This window comes from Streptopelia decaocto (genome assembly GCF_964273445.1).
Source record: "Streptopelia decaocto genome assembly, chromosome: 13".
Taxonomy (NCBI): domain Eukaryota; kingdom Metazoa; phylum Chordata; class Aves; order Columbiformes; family Columbidae; genus Streptopelia; species Streptopelia decaocto.
This window is the reverse complement of record NC_138668.1, coordinates 12,902,855-12,920,201: the sequence shown is the minus strand read 5'-3', so window position 1 is coordinate 12,920,201 and position 17,347 is coordinate 12,902,855. Positions and strand designations below refer to the sequence as shown.

The 17,347-nt window shown below is 39.2% G+C and overlaps 1 protein-coding gene across 2 annotated transcripts in view; it reads left to right on the top strand.

The window, feature by feature from the left end:
* Positions 1-12,943, top strand: part of KATNIP (katanin interacting protein) — a 55,695-nt gene extending 42,752 nt beyond the window's left edge. For both annotated transcript variants that reach the window (XM_082064310.1, XM_082064309.1), the window contains exons 19-26: positions 96-253; positions 574-638; positions 2,320-2,430; positions 4,044-4,183; positions 6,793-6,894; positions 7,548-7,708; positions 10,033-10,121; positions 11,520-12,943. In XM_082064310.1, the coding sequence (XP_081920436.1) occupies positions 96-253; positions 574-638; positions 2,320-2,430; positions 4,044-4,183; positions 6,793-6,894; positions 7,548-7,708; positions 10,033-10,121; positions 11,520-11,572 (879 nt within the window). In that variant the 3' untranslated portion in view covers positions 11,573-12,943. The remainder of the gene's footprint in view (positions 1-95; positions 254-573; positions 639-2,319; positions 2,431-4,043; positions 4,184-6,792; positions 6,895-7,547; positions 7,709-10,032; positions 10,122-11,519) is intronic.
* Positions 12,944-17,347: the final 4,404 nt, after the last annotated feature.

Sequence of the window (17,347 nt, the reverse complement as noted above, 5' to 3'; positions counted from 1 at the left end):
GACATTATTTCAGCCTCTGACATGAATGCAATTGCTTTGGATGTATTTTATTTTATATTGTTGTATCATGTAATGATATGTTATTTTTAAACAAGGCTAAGGTAGTCCATGTGCTGTTGGATGGTCACAGCATCTCCCCACCGGGGGGCTTTCTTATCCGCAAGGGACCAGGCAACTGCCATTTTGACTTCGCCCAAGAAATTCTCTTTCTTGACCATCTGCACCCCCAGCTGATTAATAAAGCACAAAGGAGGTAAAGTAGAATGTTTTTGCTATCTGAACCACACAATTTCTCTTAATCATTTAGTATTCTTTCCTATTCTCTGTTGAAGCCAATTGTATGAGACACACCTGGATGAAAATATAAAGGACTTAGAGCAAAATGTTTCATTGGGTTTTAACTATATACCGTTAAACAGATTTTATTGACATCAGAGGGCAATCTAGTCCATAATCACAGGCAGGGGGATTAGGAGTGGTGTTTGTGGAGGCTTAGTTCTTTAGTTTTGTTATCTTCTTTTCTGAATGAGCTAAGGGTTCATAAAGAAACTACTTTGTCTTGTTTTTTGGCAGAACTGGTTCAAAGAGAATGGAACAAGCGAGTATGGACTATGAAGCACCGCTAATGCCATGTGGTTGTATCCTTCTCTGTCATTTTCTTACTTGTAGTATAGAATATTTTAGTTATACACTATGGTTATGAGTCCTGACCTTTTTGAATATAACAATTTCTGATACTTTAAGGAATTATCAAGATACCAATAATATGAGAAAGGCTTCCATTAAGTATGAATTGGGAATAAATAAATGGAATATAATATATGAATCTGTGACCTCTTTTCAGATACTCTGGTAGCTTTTTCTCCTACCTTTTATAATCCATCCAAGCTGGAACTAGAGGTGCATTAGCACAGTATCCAGCCAGCCCATCAAAGCGAGAAGTAGTCTGTATATTTTTGCATATCTTTGAGTATTTGTCTCATTTTATATCTTTATTAAGATTGACCAGGACTGTGTAATATTTTTGCCATTTTTCTTATTGTTTGTTACTTTTTAAGCTTATGTTTTTCCTAGATAAGCACAGCACAGCCTTCTGTGATAATACTGTCGTGCCATCCATCTATTTGACAGGCCTTTTAAATCCATTAGGCTATTCTAGCCAAGTCTGGAGACAATGAGGTCCCAACAATACCAAGTTCCTGCCAGTTTCATGAAAATCTATGTCTGGGTAGAGGAAAGAGATACAAGTGAGTGCTCCATTAGAGAAATGGACAGCACAGATTCCATCATTACATTTTCTGCCATTTGGTTTGGGCGCATATTTGCTGGCCAGTTAAAACCAGGCAAAGGCACATTCAGGAAACACAGGAAGGCAGTAAAGGCTCCAAACAGGAGGTCTGGTGTTAAAAAGTTGCAGTGTATAAGGTCTCCGGTGATTTGACCTTGGTTGAATGCCAAGATGGAAAAAAACCCCACTTGTGGGTCCAGATAAAGGCAGTTAAACAAAAGCAAAGGCCATGCGTGGAAGCAAAGGAAAGCCAAAAGATTTATTCCCCGCTTCCCATCAGCAGGTGATGTCCAGCCACTTCTCAGGACACAGCGCTTTAGTACACGTAGCGGTTGCTCTAGAAGACAAGTGTCGTAAATAACGAACGCCTCCCCTTCCTCCTCCTTTCCCTTTGCTTTTATTGCTAGGCAGGCATCATCTGGTACAGAATGTCCCTTTGGACAGGTGGGGTCACCTCTCCTGGCTGTGTCCCCGCCTTGCCCACCCCCGGCCCACTGGTGAGGGAGGGGGGAATGTTGGAGAGACAGGAGCCAAAACACTGGTGTGTTATCAACACTTGTCTGCCTACCAGTACGAAGCACAGCACTATGAGGGCTGCTGGGGGAAAATTAACTCCATCTCAGCCAGAGCCTATACAAGGAGGTGGGACACACTAATTCATTGGTTCTTCATCTGATGGAAGAACATGTATGAATATATATATGTGCACATGTGTATATATGAACATGTATAGACAGACTTTTGCCTAGTTGTACCATCTACAGGTGTCCAGCTGTGTAGGTGTATTATCAGTGGCAGAAATGGCAGACTTCTTGTCTTAAAATAGTTTATTCAGAGACGTTTTAGACATAGTAAAGTCAGAAGGGAAAGCAGAACTTTTTCACCCATGGTGTTATGCTCCTAAACTACAAATAAGAATATCTGACAACAAGGTGTGCGCTGCACAGTCATTTTTGAAACTGTACATTAAATAGTCTGTTAGGACAAAGTATCAGTATCAAAATTTTCCTTAATAGTGTTTTGCTTTTTAGTTATTTTTCAGTTTCAGCTTCTGACAAGTTGGGGTGATCCATACTACATTGGTTTGAATGGACTTGAGCTGTTCAATGAACATGGAGACCAAATCTTACTAACTGAAAACAGTATCCTTCTGCAGAGCAAGGGCCTCTGTCCCTTTCAGATACACACTTCGCTCCCCGGCAAATTATCACATTATCACTTCCTACTTCTTCCAAATTGTCAGTTTATCCCGTGTGATTACTTTGCTTGTATTTCTCTATATTTACGTAATGGTACTTGTTTCCGTATGTTTTAATGTGTTCTATATACATTGAGAACGTTTCTTCTCTGCGAAGGATGCACTAACAAAGCAGGACAAAGTTACAGAAGGGAAGGTTGAAAAATGATATATGGTATTTTTTTGCTATCAACATTTATTTCTTCTATAGTGTGGAAGGACCAGGAAGTTTGACGAGCTATAAATTCATAAGAAAAGGTTGACCTCAGTTCTTTGTTATAGAATCTTTCATTGTGCCACAGGAAAGAAATTTTTCATAATTCTTGTTCTGGAGCCTTAGGCTTTTCTAGACACCTGATCCAGTCGTGAAGATAAGGGCTGAGACTGAATTTGATTCAGTGTTCCCTGGGTAACCAACAGAGGCAATGAAGGACATGTTTGAGAGATTCATAGTCATCAGGGTTACACCTCAGTGCTCTGAATCAGCTCAAGTCTCTTAAGAACTGAAACGTTCATACCCCAACGTATAATTCATGTAGTTCAGTCAGGTGGAAGAAACAGGGTTTTAGCCAACTAGATAAAAAGCGTGGAAGCTGCATGAATTGTATCTCCCTAAGGGTCCCCATTCCCTAATAAATAGAGGGTACAATGAAAATGGTAATAAAGGCTCTTTCTTGAGTGCTATTTTTATTTGTACCTTGTACGATACATGATGAACTTGAAACATTGGGAATGGAGATGAAGCATTTTGAAATTGAAAAGTGATGACAGATTGTTTTTAAGAACAGGGGATCTTTAGCTTAGTTTTTAAACGGTTTGTCTTTACAGGACAATACAAGGCCAGGTAAGGATACCTCCGCTTGTTTTGAATAATCTCCTGTTTCTGCTTGTACAATAGTGTTGCTTGGATATATTAGGATCCAAAAAGAGCATATTTGTCTTAATGCAGTACTAACTGGGCTTTTAAAGTAACCAGATTTTCTCTTCAAAAGCCTGTTCAATAAAAGGTTTAATCTTTCCTCCTCAAAGAACTGAAAGAAGACCTTGTTAGGCAGTTACTGATTTTTCATCACAAAACCTGAGCACACCCTAGTCTGACTGACTACCTCCTGCAAGGTTACTTTTCTTGAGATATATTTCATATGAGGACTTTTCACAAGTTCGTGCTAAAAAAATGAGTCTTTGTCACAAAAAAAAAGTGAGGTGCCTATTCCTGATAAGGGAACTTTATTGATGAAGTCATAAATACAGATTTGAAAGTAAATTAAATGCAACTAGTTAATTCATTCCTGTTTTTGAAATAATTTTGAATGCCAGAATTCATAATGGTTGTACTGCTTTTAAAAATGTGTGTCCAAATTCCTGAGCCACCTGTGTTAAGTACTTGGAGTATTTTTAAGTTTTACTGCTGTAGTGGTGAATACTTGCTCATGGAATCTGGAAGAGCAAGTGTGAACTTTTAAATAGGATGTTTCTGAAATGTGCTTCTCAGTTATTTGCACTTAAAGTTTTTTTCAGATATTGCTGCTTTTCCAGATAGTGTCAACGTTTTAGAAGATGTATCTGGAGACATCCGAACTCCAGACAAACTCATTGACAGAGTAAATGACACAACTGATGGCAGACATATGTGGCTCGCGCCAGTTCTTCCTGGCTTGGTACATTTTCCCTTTTCATTCCATTTTAGCAATGGGCATGGGTGTAGCTAGAAGCATAAAGGAAAGGGGAAGTGTGCATAATTTTTAGGTAAATTTGATATTAGTAAAGGATGCTAAATGACTGCCTTTTAGAAGAAGTTCTTTTTATCCCAGTTTCTCTTCACTGCACAGATAGGAGCAGTATAGATTTCCCAGGTTTGTCATCTCCTCCTGTCTCCATCCTGTAACAGCAGAGGAATTTCCAAGGCTAGCATAGATGTTTTTTCAGTTATGATAAAGACACGAAAGAGTCTTTATGCGTGGTTTGTGCAATAAAAACCTTTCAAATGGGAGCTGACTGGGGTCTTAAATTCATTTTTGCAAAAAGCAATGAATGTTATTCCAGCAGTGAGAATTTTTTAAATCTCATCTGTGTTGGGTTCAAATTCATATATTAGAGATGGCAGACTTAGTATTTCACGTCCTAAAGTGATTCAGCCCTTTTAGAAGCCCCATGTTTAACATGTGGGGGATCAGATATCTAAGCAGGAGAAGCGGAATAAACTTAAATGAGTTCTGGCTTTGTTTTGGGAGTTGATTTTTTTTTTTTTTTTTTATGAGCCTGTTCTGGACATCATTAAGATGTATGTAGTTCTTAGAAGAGGATGAATTTTGAAAGTAACAAAATTTAAACCTGACATGTGATATGTTGTAGCTCACTGTATTAGATGGATCCTTACTCCATATGTTACAGTTATTAATTAGAATATTAAAAGCAGGGAATTGAGTCAATTTTGAAAATACTTCATTATATGTTGTAATGCAGTGAGTATAATTAGGTTAAAGCTTTGAAGTGTCCTTGGGGAAACTGACCGCTTGCATTTCTTAGGAAAATGGAAGGTCTGTGTGCTAATGCTTGAGGCTCCAACTGTGTAGTTCCCACATCTTGGATCCTGGTAGTTAATTTGATGGGATGCTCAAATATCCATTATAACATCATGAATGATTGATTTGACAGCCATCTGAGTGTGCTCATGTCCTTATAAATATGTGCTTGCAGAGGCTATTTCATTTTGGCAAAAGGAAAATAACAGTAGCTGGGGTTCTAGCACAGATGCACACGCTGTTGTGTGTTGTTATGTCTGACACCAAATACTGTACAAGAACATGAGATATCAGTTTTAAAAGGGTAAGTTGATAAAGTGTGATATGCAGGAGAGAAGAGTAAGCAATTTAATGGCACTTTCAGTACTTAAACTGTAGCAAATTATACCTTTTCAAGATCCACATAGTACTTTTCTCAGTTCTGTCTTCCCTGGTGTGGTTGTACAGCCAGAAGTGTAAATGCCATCAGCCTGTTGATGATCACCCTCTGTAGCTGGGATGCTGAACCAGAGCTTGCGGATACTTACACCCTCATTGCCAGGCTACTTTGAAACATGCTGGTTGCCTAGAAAGCTGAATTAACTCTTTGCTATACCAGAAGGTTCGAAAGCTTTAAGGAAATTTTATATTATAGCTTTTATTTACCTTTCTAAATACCTTTTCCTTTCTAATTCTAAAAGTGTTTTCATCTTTTTCAAATTTATTACTAATGTAGGTACAATTTCATTTCTTTGTTACCCTGTTTCTGATTGCTATTTTATTTATTTGCTTGGATGTATTGTCCGTCAAATTTATCATTTGCTGTTTGGCTAACACTTGCTGTTGGAGACTGTGCCTAAATTGTCTTCTGGCAAATCACAGATATAAACATTTCTATTGATCACATCTACCTTTCTTCTTCAGTAAAAAAAATGAATAATGATTTAATACAGCTAACAATATCTTCTCCAATGCATCAAAGGATTAAAACTTCAGAGGATTCTATATATGAAGCTTAAGATATGTTGGCCCAAAGTTGATATAGTAGCTCATAAAAGGAATACCATAGAATTAGCTGTAATAGGCAAGATTGGTTTCCTGCAGCCTAATCTTTGGTCTTAACATCTTGACGTTAATGTCACTGAAAGTAAAATGAACAATACCTCAAGCAATAATTGTTTAGCAAGCATCTGGAGAATTGTCTCTACATTCCTATTAGTGTACCTCACTCAAAAAGTGCATGATTTCTGTAAGAGCTTTCAAAGTCAGGGGATATAGGAGAAATTCAAGGCTTGCAAACAGAAAGGTGGAATTCATTCTTATTTGGTAGAAATGAGATGGATAGGATAGGATAGGATAGGATAGGATAGGATAGGATAGGATAGGATAGGATAGGATAGGATAGGATAGGACACCAGCTTGTCTTATCCTGTGGTGCATGTCTGTCTTTGGTTGATGAAATACTCGATAAAGTACCTCTCTACTCCACTTCCAACTGACCGGCGGTGCAGGATGGCAAGCACAGGGGTAGGTGCCATCTTCTGATGAGTTATATGATACGTACATTTGAGAGGGCAGCTCTGGGATAGAGTCAACACCTGGGAATTATCAACAGAGATGGCCCCTGAACTGAAATCCTTAGCATCAGGTATCTATTCTCTAGCTGTATCTATTTAAATACAGACCTCTTTTGAGGCAACATGCATGAGAATGTCATTTCTTGGGGGAGTTTGTGCTGTTAAATATAAACTGATTCTCTTTTACAGGTGAATAGAGTATATGTCATTTTTGATGTGCCTACTACTGTGTCAATGATCAAGTTATGGAATTATGCCAAAACACCTCAGAGAGGTGTGAAAGAATTCGGCGTAAGTAATTTTTGTATCCATTTTGTATGTTCTGGTGAGTCAGCTTGCTTGATTGCTGCACTTATTTTCACAGTTTACTGAAGTGTGATTCCATATAATCTCAAAGGATGGAATTCATCTCATTTAACTCTGCATTTAGTATTAAAATGACTAATCTATGCCAGTCATCTGTCCTCCCTTTCTTGTCTGGGGAAAGAACACATTATTTGATTTATTTTTTCTTAGATAATTCTCTTAAGGTAGGGTAATGCTTTCGTTTTTCCACTGGCTATAGAGCAAGCCTGGAAGACTAGTTTAAACTACAAACCCAAGTTTTAGGCAGCTCAAGTGAGGTGAAATTCATTAATTCCTAGATGTAAGAGTGATTCACTCCAGTTAATAGAATGGCAATTATGTAAAACATGAAATCCATTTTTAATTACCTACTTGAAAGTTGCATTATAAACATAAGTGAGAAGACCAAAACTTGGAAAAAAAATCAAAATTCAGTAGCAAATAGAGCAAAATAAAAGATTTGAGGAACAAAAGCTAAACTGATGACCAGACTTGTGAAACAAATGGGGCAAGATGATTTCTAGTTAATTGATAGAGACAACTGCTGAAGGCAGTGCCTGATTTCTGCATGTTTTTATTTGTTTCTTAAATATCTTTAGCTTCTGGTGGATGACTTGCTTGTGTACAATGGGATTCTGGATATGGTGAACCATGTAGTATCAGGCATCCTGCCAACCTGTGAGCCAGTGGTGCCGTATCACACCATTCTCTTTACAGATGATGAGAAGATTTGCCATCAGGAGAAGAGAACTGTTATTAGGTATGTGAGTGCGTCTTGATTGGAAGAAAGAATCTTGTTTTCAAAAGATGATTTTATCTGACTAATATCAGCAATATGTATATTGCTATAGAAAATTCCCTTCCAAAGTGTACTCAGCCTCACTTAGTGAGAAATAACCAATAGTTTTTTAGATAGTAGGATGAAATTACCAGCTTTATTTGTAAGCATTTTTTTATCACTTACTGGGATTCATGATTCATATTTACATATGTTTTTGTGGAAGCCTATAGTAATAAACACAAAAGAAAGAAGTTAAGCTTCCTTAGAGAAGAAGATATTACCCAGAGAAAAAAGGAATTCGAAGTTAATGAAAAGGAGCCGAACATCAGAAGTAAAGAAGGTCCTCTGATTTGGCACAGATACTAAATAAGGAATCAGAATTCTACTATTTTTTAAATGTTTTAAAATAATGAACTTCTTAAATGATAAATGAATTGCATTCAGAGGAATGACACTTTGAAACCACTAAGTTGGCAATCTCACAGAAAGTATGATGAAAGGCAGTGAAAAATGCACTTAGATTTAGAAGGTCAGGATTGATAGGGTCTAAAAACCAATGCCTAACAGGGAAAATAAAGATTGAAAGAATATTTTAAATGAGATTGAAAAGTGAAAAATCAAAAGCTTATAAAAATAAATGCTTTCTTATGCATTGCATAGCTCACAAATAGAATGTTTTGCATGTATATCACTTGGGATAAAAGGTGACAGTTTTGCCTTCAGAAATGGCACATAATTCGTTCAGAAGAATATTCAAAGATTTAGAAATAAGTGGAAGGAATGTAAGTTGTCCTGATGAAGAGCAGAACTTCACATTTACCTGTGGGGTTTGTTTTCCTGCGGTTCTCTAAAGCATTGGCTGTTGGCCACTGGTACTGTCAGATGTTAAAATAAGTTATTATTACTTGGATGTATTGTGTTAGACTCATATTTTTGTACAAGTGGCTGTGTTGTCATGGTAAAATTTGGAGGTAAACAATTTTTCAAGTGAAAAAGTTACTGAAATGAAAATGTCTTGAGGAAATATGAGTTTTGAGAAATTTTTTTACTCAAATATGAAAAGGAGGAGGAGAAACAAACCTTTGCTTTCTTCAGCTTAATGTCTTTCTGTGAGTAAAGTTATTTCATTGGAAGCAGAGAAGCACCTGCTGAATCATAGATCTTTTTCACATAACTTCCTTGGCACATAAAATATTTGTAAGACGTACATCCTTTGATTTAGTTCTAAGAAGGGTATATTTTGGGGTCACACAAACTGCTTGATCTGTTTTCCAGTCAAGAACATGCTGAGTCTCTTCTCTTGTAGACTTCTGTGCAGGAGCTTTCTTGGTCTTTCTTCTTAGACTGTTTTGTAATCTTCCTTTCCTTTTTTTTGAACTACTACCCTACTAAAATATAGGGTACTTCAGCAACAGAAGACAAATCCTTCACAACATGCTGGATAATATCCCTCCACTTAAAAAATGCTCTTGAGCTTTTATATATCGTTACTTCTGATTTTGGCCTATTCTCTTTCACATGTCACTGTTCAATAGTTTATGAATCCTGAACTTGAGTCTGATATGATCATCAATAGCATAAGTTCTGATTTACTTTGGTATTGGTTCCCTGTTTCACTCTGACAGCTTGAGACCCATTACATTTTTCTTCAAAAATAGAAACCTATTTTTTTGCGGTATTTGTAGAGAAAAGAAAAATACACTTACTTTTTCCCAAATGCATGGATGTTTTGTTTTTGTCTATGTGAAAGGGAGATGTTATTAGTGATGTTTTCTTTAGCTTTCGATTCAGCTCATATTTTTTTTAAATTTAATTTAACTTGGTAGTTATTACTTCTTTCCCAAAAATAAATTGTTAAAATTTTGCAGTAGCCTGCAAACAAGACTTGTCACAGTAAATGAATTTTCTTTAGTTCAGAAAATTTTCAAGTAATACTAATTACAAAACAGTGTTAAGTTCCATGTAGGGATTTTTATACCCTCTTTATACAGCACTGATTTAAAATCTCACTTTAGTTAATGTGGTTCAAGCTGTGTAGGCAGGCAAGAAAATTGCAGAGTGAATATGATATGTATATTTGAATGTGTGCCTGAATGGATGCCACTAATTAAAAGCCGGCAGGAAGTCCTTCAGGTGGACACAGACGCAACGGCTTTATTTCTGGATAGTCTCGTATAACGTGCTTCAGAGCTTTGTTTAGCCTCCAGGACCTAAATAACTTATTTGGTGACCTTTTCCGTGACTCTCATAACTTTTCAGAATGTTGATTACTTTGGCTGTTGTACTGATTTTAATCTTTTCAGCAATCACGTGGGCGATCAGGATGTACGAATGATGAATGAAAATGAGATTGTCACAAACAGCAAAAAGAAGCAGGTTGTGGCTGATCCAGGTTAGTTCTGTCTTCTATAGTTTTCTTCTGCTCACTTTCTACAGAGACAGTATGGACAGTGAACATTGTTACACACCTAAACTGGGAAAAGTGGAGAGACTTACACCTCTTTTATATATTTATATATTTTTCTGCCATAGGAAGGCAAAACAAGAATGTCATACTCTGGTGGATTTTTATTCTATATCTGAATCTAAAAGTGGATGATATAAATGAAAGACATATGTGACATGTAGTCATAGCTTATTCCAACACATACACAGAAGTCCTCAGGAAAGAAAGTGGCTGAAGATAAACTGGGAACTGGTATTAATTGTGCAGGTTCATAGATAGCTTGTGGAATAATAGACTCATTACATCCACACTGGCCATTCAGGCAGCTTTAGAGATGATGCGTATGTTTCAGAATTTGCTGCTTGTTGCTTCTCAAGCAAATCCAAAATCCTCATTAGTGTAACAAGGGGGAAAACGTGAAAACGTGGACTTTACTCTTTCCACTGTCTCTCTTGTTGGTCTTTTCTCTTACAAAGTGATAATTAAAAAGACAACCTCTTTTTTTTTTTTTTTTTTCTTCCCCAAGGAGAAAGAGTAGATTGTGTTTATAGTCTGAAGAGTCCCAGCCATTCATTATAAATTACTCAAAATAGCTCCCTAAGTACGTTACAAATTCTGAGCCAAACTGGTGTATTGAAGATTGTTTTTCTCTCCTGAGCATGACACTTTCTTCAATTAGTTCCTCTGGAAAGTGTTACAGAAATTATTTGATGGCTTTTAGTAACAGTTCTGTAGGAAAAGGATTTGAAATGCCATTGCCTGTACAAGTGCAGCTTCAAAGTTATTAGTATATCAGCCCTAGCTGCATCAAAGTATTTTGAACATCTCTGTGCCTGTTGTAATGACATCCTGGGTTCCAGTGCAGCCATACCCTATGTCCAGTAAAAAGTAACTGTCATTTGCATGGCCATCACATCCATTGTCCAAGCATTAAGGACACACACAGAATGCTTCTGAACTCATCAGTTGAGGATTGAGGATTGCCATCTGCCCCGTGTCTCCTCCGTAGTACTTACTGCTATCAGCCACAGTGGTTGAGAACACAGATACGCAGAACGATTTGGGTGGAGGAGACCTCAGGGTGTCCCTGAGGGAGGGTCCCATCTCCTGCTCAGAACAGTGTCAATATTGAATTCAGGCCAGATTTCACAGGAAAGTGATACTTGGAAATGTGAAAAAAATGGCAGCACTCAGTGTCGATGTAAGGAACATTATTGAGAAGAGGAGCTGAGCTTTCGTTCTGGGATGGGATGAGAAATGGGCATGTTTCTGCCTCATTTTAGTCTGTGGCTTCGCTGTTAATACAGGTACAGTCTTAAAACAGCACTCAATTTTCCTTAACAGCTTTACGTCCAAAAACCTGCATATGTGAAAAAGGACAGAGGAGGAAAAGATAACAAGGGATTGTGATTGGAGGGACCTGAATACATCCAGCCCTAAATAACTGCAATCTAGATGTCCAAGATATTTATCATCCAAATGGAAGATTTTCCATATCTGCTGCTGCTGAACCACCTCCTGCCTTATGAGAGACGTTTTGTTTGCTACAGGAAATTTTCTTCAGTAATGAAATTTAAAGCAGGAATTCATTTTTCTGTTTGTTTAAAATTGTTATTATCTGTCTGGGTTTCCTCCTTCCCCCCCTTAATTGAAAATCCAGAGAGGAAGGAACATAAAGGAGTGAGAACGTTGTTGCTGACAACTGTTCCTGCTGAGTACCAAGAACTTGGGTGAAGTGGGCTGGTTATAACAAGAGGTCTTTCAGATCCTTTCTCAAACTTTAATTCTTAAATCCTGACTGATGATAAAGCGCCTCACTAGAAAAAACAAACCAAACCAAACTGTCTGCTTTGTTTCTGATGCCTGTAAATAGTTCTTTGGGAAATGCAGTTACTAGAGGAAAGACTCTTTACCTCTGTTTGTGGGCTGTTCCTGACGTCTGAAGAGGTTCCCCCGGGTGTGGAGAAGTGTGATGAATGCTTTTAAAAAGTGGAGATCAGGAAATGGTGTTTCTCAAAGTTTAATAAGTAAGTCTCAGCTGTCACTTCTTACATTTTTTGCAGTGAAATATTTCTTTACCATGAAAAGAGCAAAATAGGTGTATTGCCTGAAGTGCCATTGACAGGCGCTCTACACATTCTTCAGAGTCCTCCTGCTCCAGAGCAATGCTCTTTTCTCCTGTTTAGCCTGAATTTGGTTATATGAACAAGGAGGCCATACCTCTGTGCTGCAACAACCAGATCTCTTGCCAACAACATGCCGTCACTTTTGAGAAACGGTAAATGCATTTTAACTTGCAGAAGGTAATGAGTGAACTGCATTTTCAAACACAAAATACTCTGCATTTGTAGTCATTGAAATAAAAACTCTAACCAAATAATTATGCTGCAGGATTTATAGCTATGCAAATGTACTTTTCTCTGAAAATTTGTCAGTTGTGACAATCTGTAAATCTCCTCCATTGAAAATTCTTCCTTTCTCGTTTAGAGCTCACTCATTGTTTCCAGAGAGAACCGAACACTTTGAAGTTGGTATATGTTTTAGACGTGAAACAGAGAGATACTCTTGCAGCTCCTGATATAGGCTCAAATGTGCTGCTTCCCTTTCTGTACAAAGTCAGGAGTGCAATATCTTGTATATTGGCTTATACAAACCATACTTCTTAACTGTTTTTGGCTAAGCTGAAAAGACACAACATAGCAATGTATTTCTCAGATTTCTGTGTGTTGATGGAGCAACAAAAATGTATTTTGTACTAAATACAAACACTTTACTTCTAAATGTAAAATTGTGTATGTGAGTATATGGTACTGTGTTTAAAGGCTCTTCCCAAACTGCGCTGACAAGTGAACCCTCTGGTGTTCTGAGCACTGTCACCCTGTGTTTACCAGTGTGGCTTTACCAATTTTTGCTCCAAATCAGATAACCATTGCATGCAGCTCGCAAACGAAGAAGAGGAGATGCTGAAAGGAGGGTTATTGGTAGGGTAAAACCAAATAGAAATGTATGCCTTTGGAAGAGGAGAGTCTATAGCAAGGCTTTTATGACACAATCACAGATTTGCCATGTAAGCAATCTCTTGATTGATCTCTTGATGAGACTTGTCATATTGTTTGTTTTTCGGAGAAAATTTTATTGAATGTGAAGAGAAATGAAATCCATCGTGTTTCCTGGCACAGAATAGCATCCTTCTTATTGATCAGAAAAGGTGTGAGTGGGAGAGGACTTCCTATGCTCATCTGTCTTCTCCATATCTGTCTGGAGCAGCACAAGTCCTATGCGATGGACTAATGATTTTTCAACCCTAATCCTTTGAGTTAACTCTGGGTTTTGTAAATTATTGCCAAGCACTTGGTCAGGCTCAGATGAGTCACAGTTCTCTCTGTCGTCTGTTACTCTGCCACCAACTCTTCCTCACCGGTCAGCTGGTAATTCAGCCAGTTTTCACACCTTTTGCCTTTGGAAATCTGGATCCAGTGCAGCTCGCCTGGCACAGAATATTGGCTTGGACCTTCTGCCAACCTCTCCCAGTGGCTCCTTTTACCCACAACTGCCACACTGTGGAAAGACCATGAAAGTCCTTAAACTATTTCCAAAAAACTGTTGAAGTTGTGGAACATCCTCCCCTGCAGTGTCTCTGTCTGAAAGGTTTGCCAGCCTGCTGGCTGGGCTGGGGTGGCATACACCACCAAGGCAAAGCTTAATGAAGTCCTTGATTCTAGTCAGTCAAATAGAGAAAGTAGCATGATGTTTACAAAATACTTCATTGTTCTCTGTGGAGTAGGAGATGTCAACATTTGCCCTCGTAATTGGAGCTGAGATGTAATGACCCTTTATATAACCAAAGATAGTTAAGTCCTCTAGTCAGCCCTATATACTCAAACATAGGTATTCGACTCATTGCCACAGTGAATTGGGGTTAAACAAACAAACAAACAAACAAAAAGTTTTATTCCATTTTTCACCTTTTTTTAACTAAGTACTCACAAGTAGATTTAAGTCAGACTGGCATTTACAGGAGGGAAAAAAGGAAGAGTAAACACACAATCAAGAAAATCCCTGCAGAGCACTTCAGTCGATGCCAGACAATTCCAGCAAGAGTAATTCAGCAGGAAAGTGCACGGTAAGATCATTCAACTTTGTCAAAAGCATGACGAAGGAAAAGGAAGGATTAATATGAATTTTTGCTAAAGCCTTTTATGTAAATTATTAAACTTGGACCCAGTTCCAATTTCTGTGCCACTCAGAAACCTCTATGTCATAGTTACTCACCTTTAGCTGTTGTGACTTGCTTTAAAGGGGTTTGATCAAGATAACAGAAATGAGTGAGTTTGTCCCACAATGACACTGAGAAGGGCAGAGGATAAAGAAATGATCTTGTGAGGAAGTACATGTCATGCTGCCTGCTTTTGATCTTTAAAACGATATTTTTATCAGTCTTCACAGTGTAATCTGAAAACCAGGATGCTTGAGAAGGCCTGCAGCTTCTGTTTTCAGTTTCTGCCTTTTTGTGGTTTAATCCAGCAGAATTTAAACAGCAGTGAGAAGCACCTGTCTGTGGACAGGGGAGCAAGTAGGGGTGCAGACAGTGTAAGAGGCAGCATAGAAGACCTCACGGAAGACCTCTTCATTTTGGAGGATGAACGCATATGAGTTACATGGGGAGCTACATACAGCAGCTAAATTAAACAGCCCTTCTCATGGCTTATGCTGGACCTGGACGTAAAATTGCACTACAGCACCCTGCTGAGGCGATGCTGTTTTCTATAAGATTTCCCGGTCCTGCTGGACTTTTACCATGTTCCTGGTGTGTTGGTGATTTCCCATAGTGATATTCAGTCCTGTCATTACAAGGATGTGTGCCAGACTGGTAACATCTGCAAGAGCCTGACAGTGCTGGTGAGTGACTGGGTGTTGTGAGACTGGACAGAGATCTTGTAAACCCGGTAACATGTGGGACAACCAGAGACAGCTGTCAGTGAGGATGAGAGCAATAGGTGAGGGAAGTTGAATGTTGAGTCTTTAAACCCTCTTATGTTACCAGGAAAAGCTCGCCTCTCAGCCTAAGTCAGGTAAGAGCAAACATGAAGTGCTGTATTGACATCTGAATTCTGGCTCATGCAGGGGATGAAGTCTGCTTTTCATTTGGTTGAGTCAATGGCTTTTACTCTATAAGAGACAAGAATTTCCCATTCCCACCTGGTGTCTGCCTCAGTAATCCTCACTGTTGGATGCATCTCTATACTGGCCTGGGGAATATTGCAAGTGATTGGAGTCCGAAGCAGCACAGGGGTGAGTAGACACATTGCGTGGGGATGCCCTGGGCTGGCCTCCACGTTCTGGGGCTGCCGATCCAGGAGGCTGAGCTCCAACAGGAGCTGCTCTGCTGATAAGAGCCAAATCTTCTCCCCTATTCTTCAAAAAACGTGAAGTCCAGAACATGCTGCCTAGTAATGGTTTCACTGGTACTATAGATGGTGTACCTATGCACACTACAGCATTTGATGCACCTTCCTGTGTTCCCTGTTAGCTTTTTTCATCATGTCTGTCTTTTAGCTGCATCATTATGCTTAGAAGGTCTCTCCTTTTGTCTTCCAAAACAATCCTGAAGGTCCCGTTTGGAATTATTCTTTGTCTTGCAGGTGTGACCAACCTGTTTTCTTCCTCAGGCATACGTGCTCACATGTATTGGAGCATTAGTTTCACCTGGTTTCCCATCTGTGGGCCCCTTGCTGTCTGTGGTGTCACCAGCCCCTGTGGTCACAGCACAGTGGCTCCTGTTTGCACGGGGCCTTTGTTTTCCAGGGTGTTGGTGCTGCATGTCTGCAGCTTGATTATTGTCCCTTCAAAAATGCTGCAGAGATAAATGTTCTTCTTGGAGATGTGCACTGCTGTGACTCCTCTAAAGAGCACAGAGGAGCATAACATACTGGAAGAATGTTTGCTTCCATTTGTGTGCTGAGGTCCTGCTATTCGGAGCACAAGGAGGTTCCTGGTTCAGTGGTCTCTTTGCCCATTTTTGTGACTATTTGGTTGTTTACTGAGAAATGACTTACAGTCCATGTGAGACACAAACATCCCTTTATCACGCAGCTTGTATCACCCTAATGGAATTCTGTCAGCTGAGGATAAAATGTGGACTAAGAAAGCAATTATAGAGTGAATCTCCTAGCTGCAGCCCGAGCTGAGAGATGGGGACAGAGTGCCCAGCTGGAGTTATTTCCTGTCCAACTGGCCTCTAAATCTTGCTGGGAAGAGATCAATTTTCCACCCTTGTCTAATAGCACCAGCCCCAGTCACTCTGGCTCAGGACCCTGTGAAGTGCAGCAGTGTTCAGATCTAGGCACAAAAGGAAACATTTGCGATTTGCGACTTGTTCTTACTGACCTAGAAATTACTGGAAAAGCGAAAACATGGCTACAGACCTTCTATCTGATGACAGTGATCAGTGGGGTAGGAGTTTCCCAGCCTGGACTATTGCTTCCAACACTGTTTTGGCTCTAATTAGAAGAGGAAAACCACTACCTCATGATCTGCTAGCAAGTGTGCTGTGTGTTTCTGGAAGGTCCCTATTACACAGTGAGATCACAGTGAAATCCTGCCTTTAGCTTTCAGCTTGCTCAAGCTCTCCTTGGTGTGACTAAAATCAACTTGACTCACGAATTCTCAGTGTGTCTCTGCTCCATTGCTCATGGGACTTTGCAAACTGTCAGCACGCACAGATTTTGTGGAGTTTTCCCGGGAGGATGGGCATTCTGGGGAACCATCAACCAAGGGAGATACATCAGACACACAGAATTCACTTGTGTTCAGCTCTTTCTTCGTATTCATATGTGATCAGTTGTTTCAGAGCTCAGTTGCTGATGCTCTCTAGCTGATCTGGATCTAACTGGCAAAGGAGCTTCATGGGGGTGTCTGAAAGTTCATTACTCTGAGCTAAGCATGTGGAGGTGAATGTCAGCAAACACTAAAGGAACTTAGAAATAGCCAAGTCTCCATCTTTTCAACAAAAAAGCCAGTTGCTATCTGCATGTCTTCTGGCCCTGGCGGAAGCAGGGGGTGTGTGCCATGCTAAAGAGAAGTTTTAGTTCTGGACTCTTCATCTCAGAGCCATTGTAGGGGCCAGGAGGAGCCTGGTATGCAGCTGCTGCCTCCCAAGAGTGTGAGCCCAG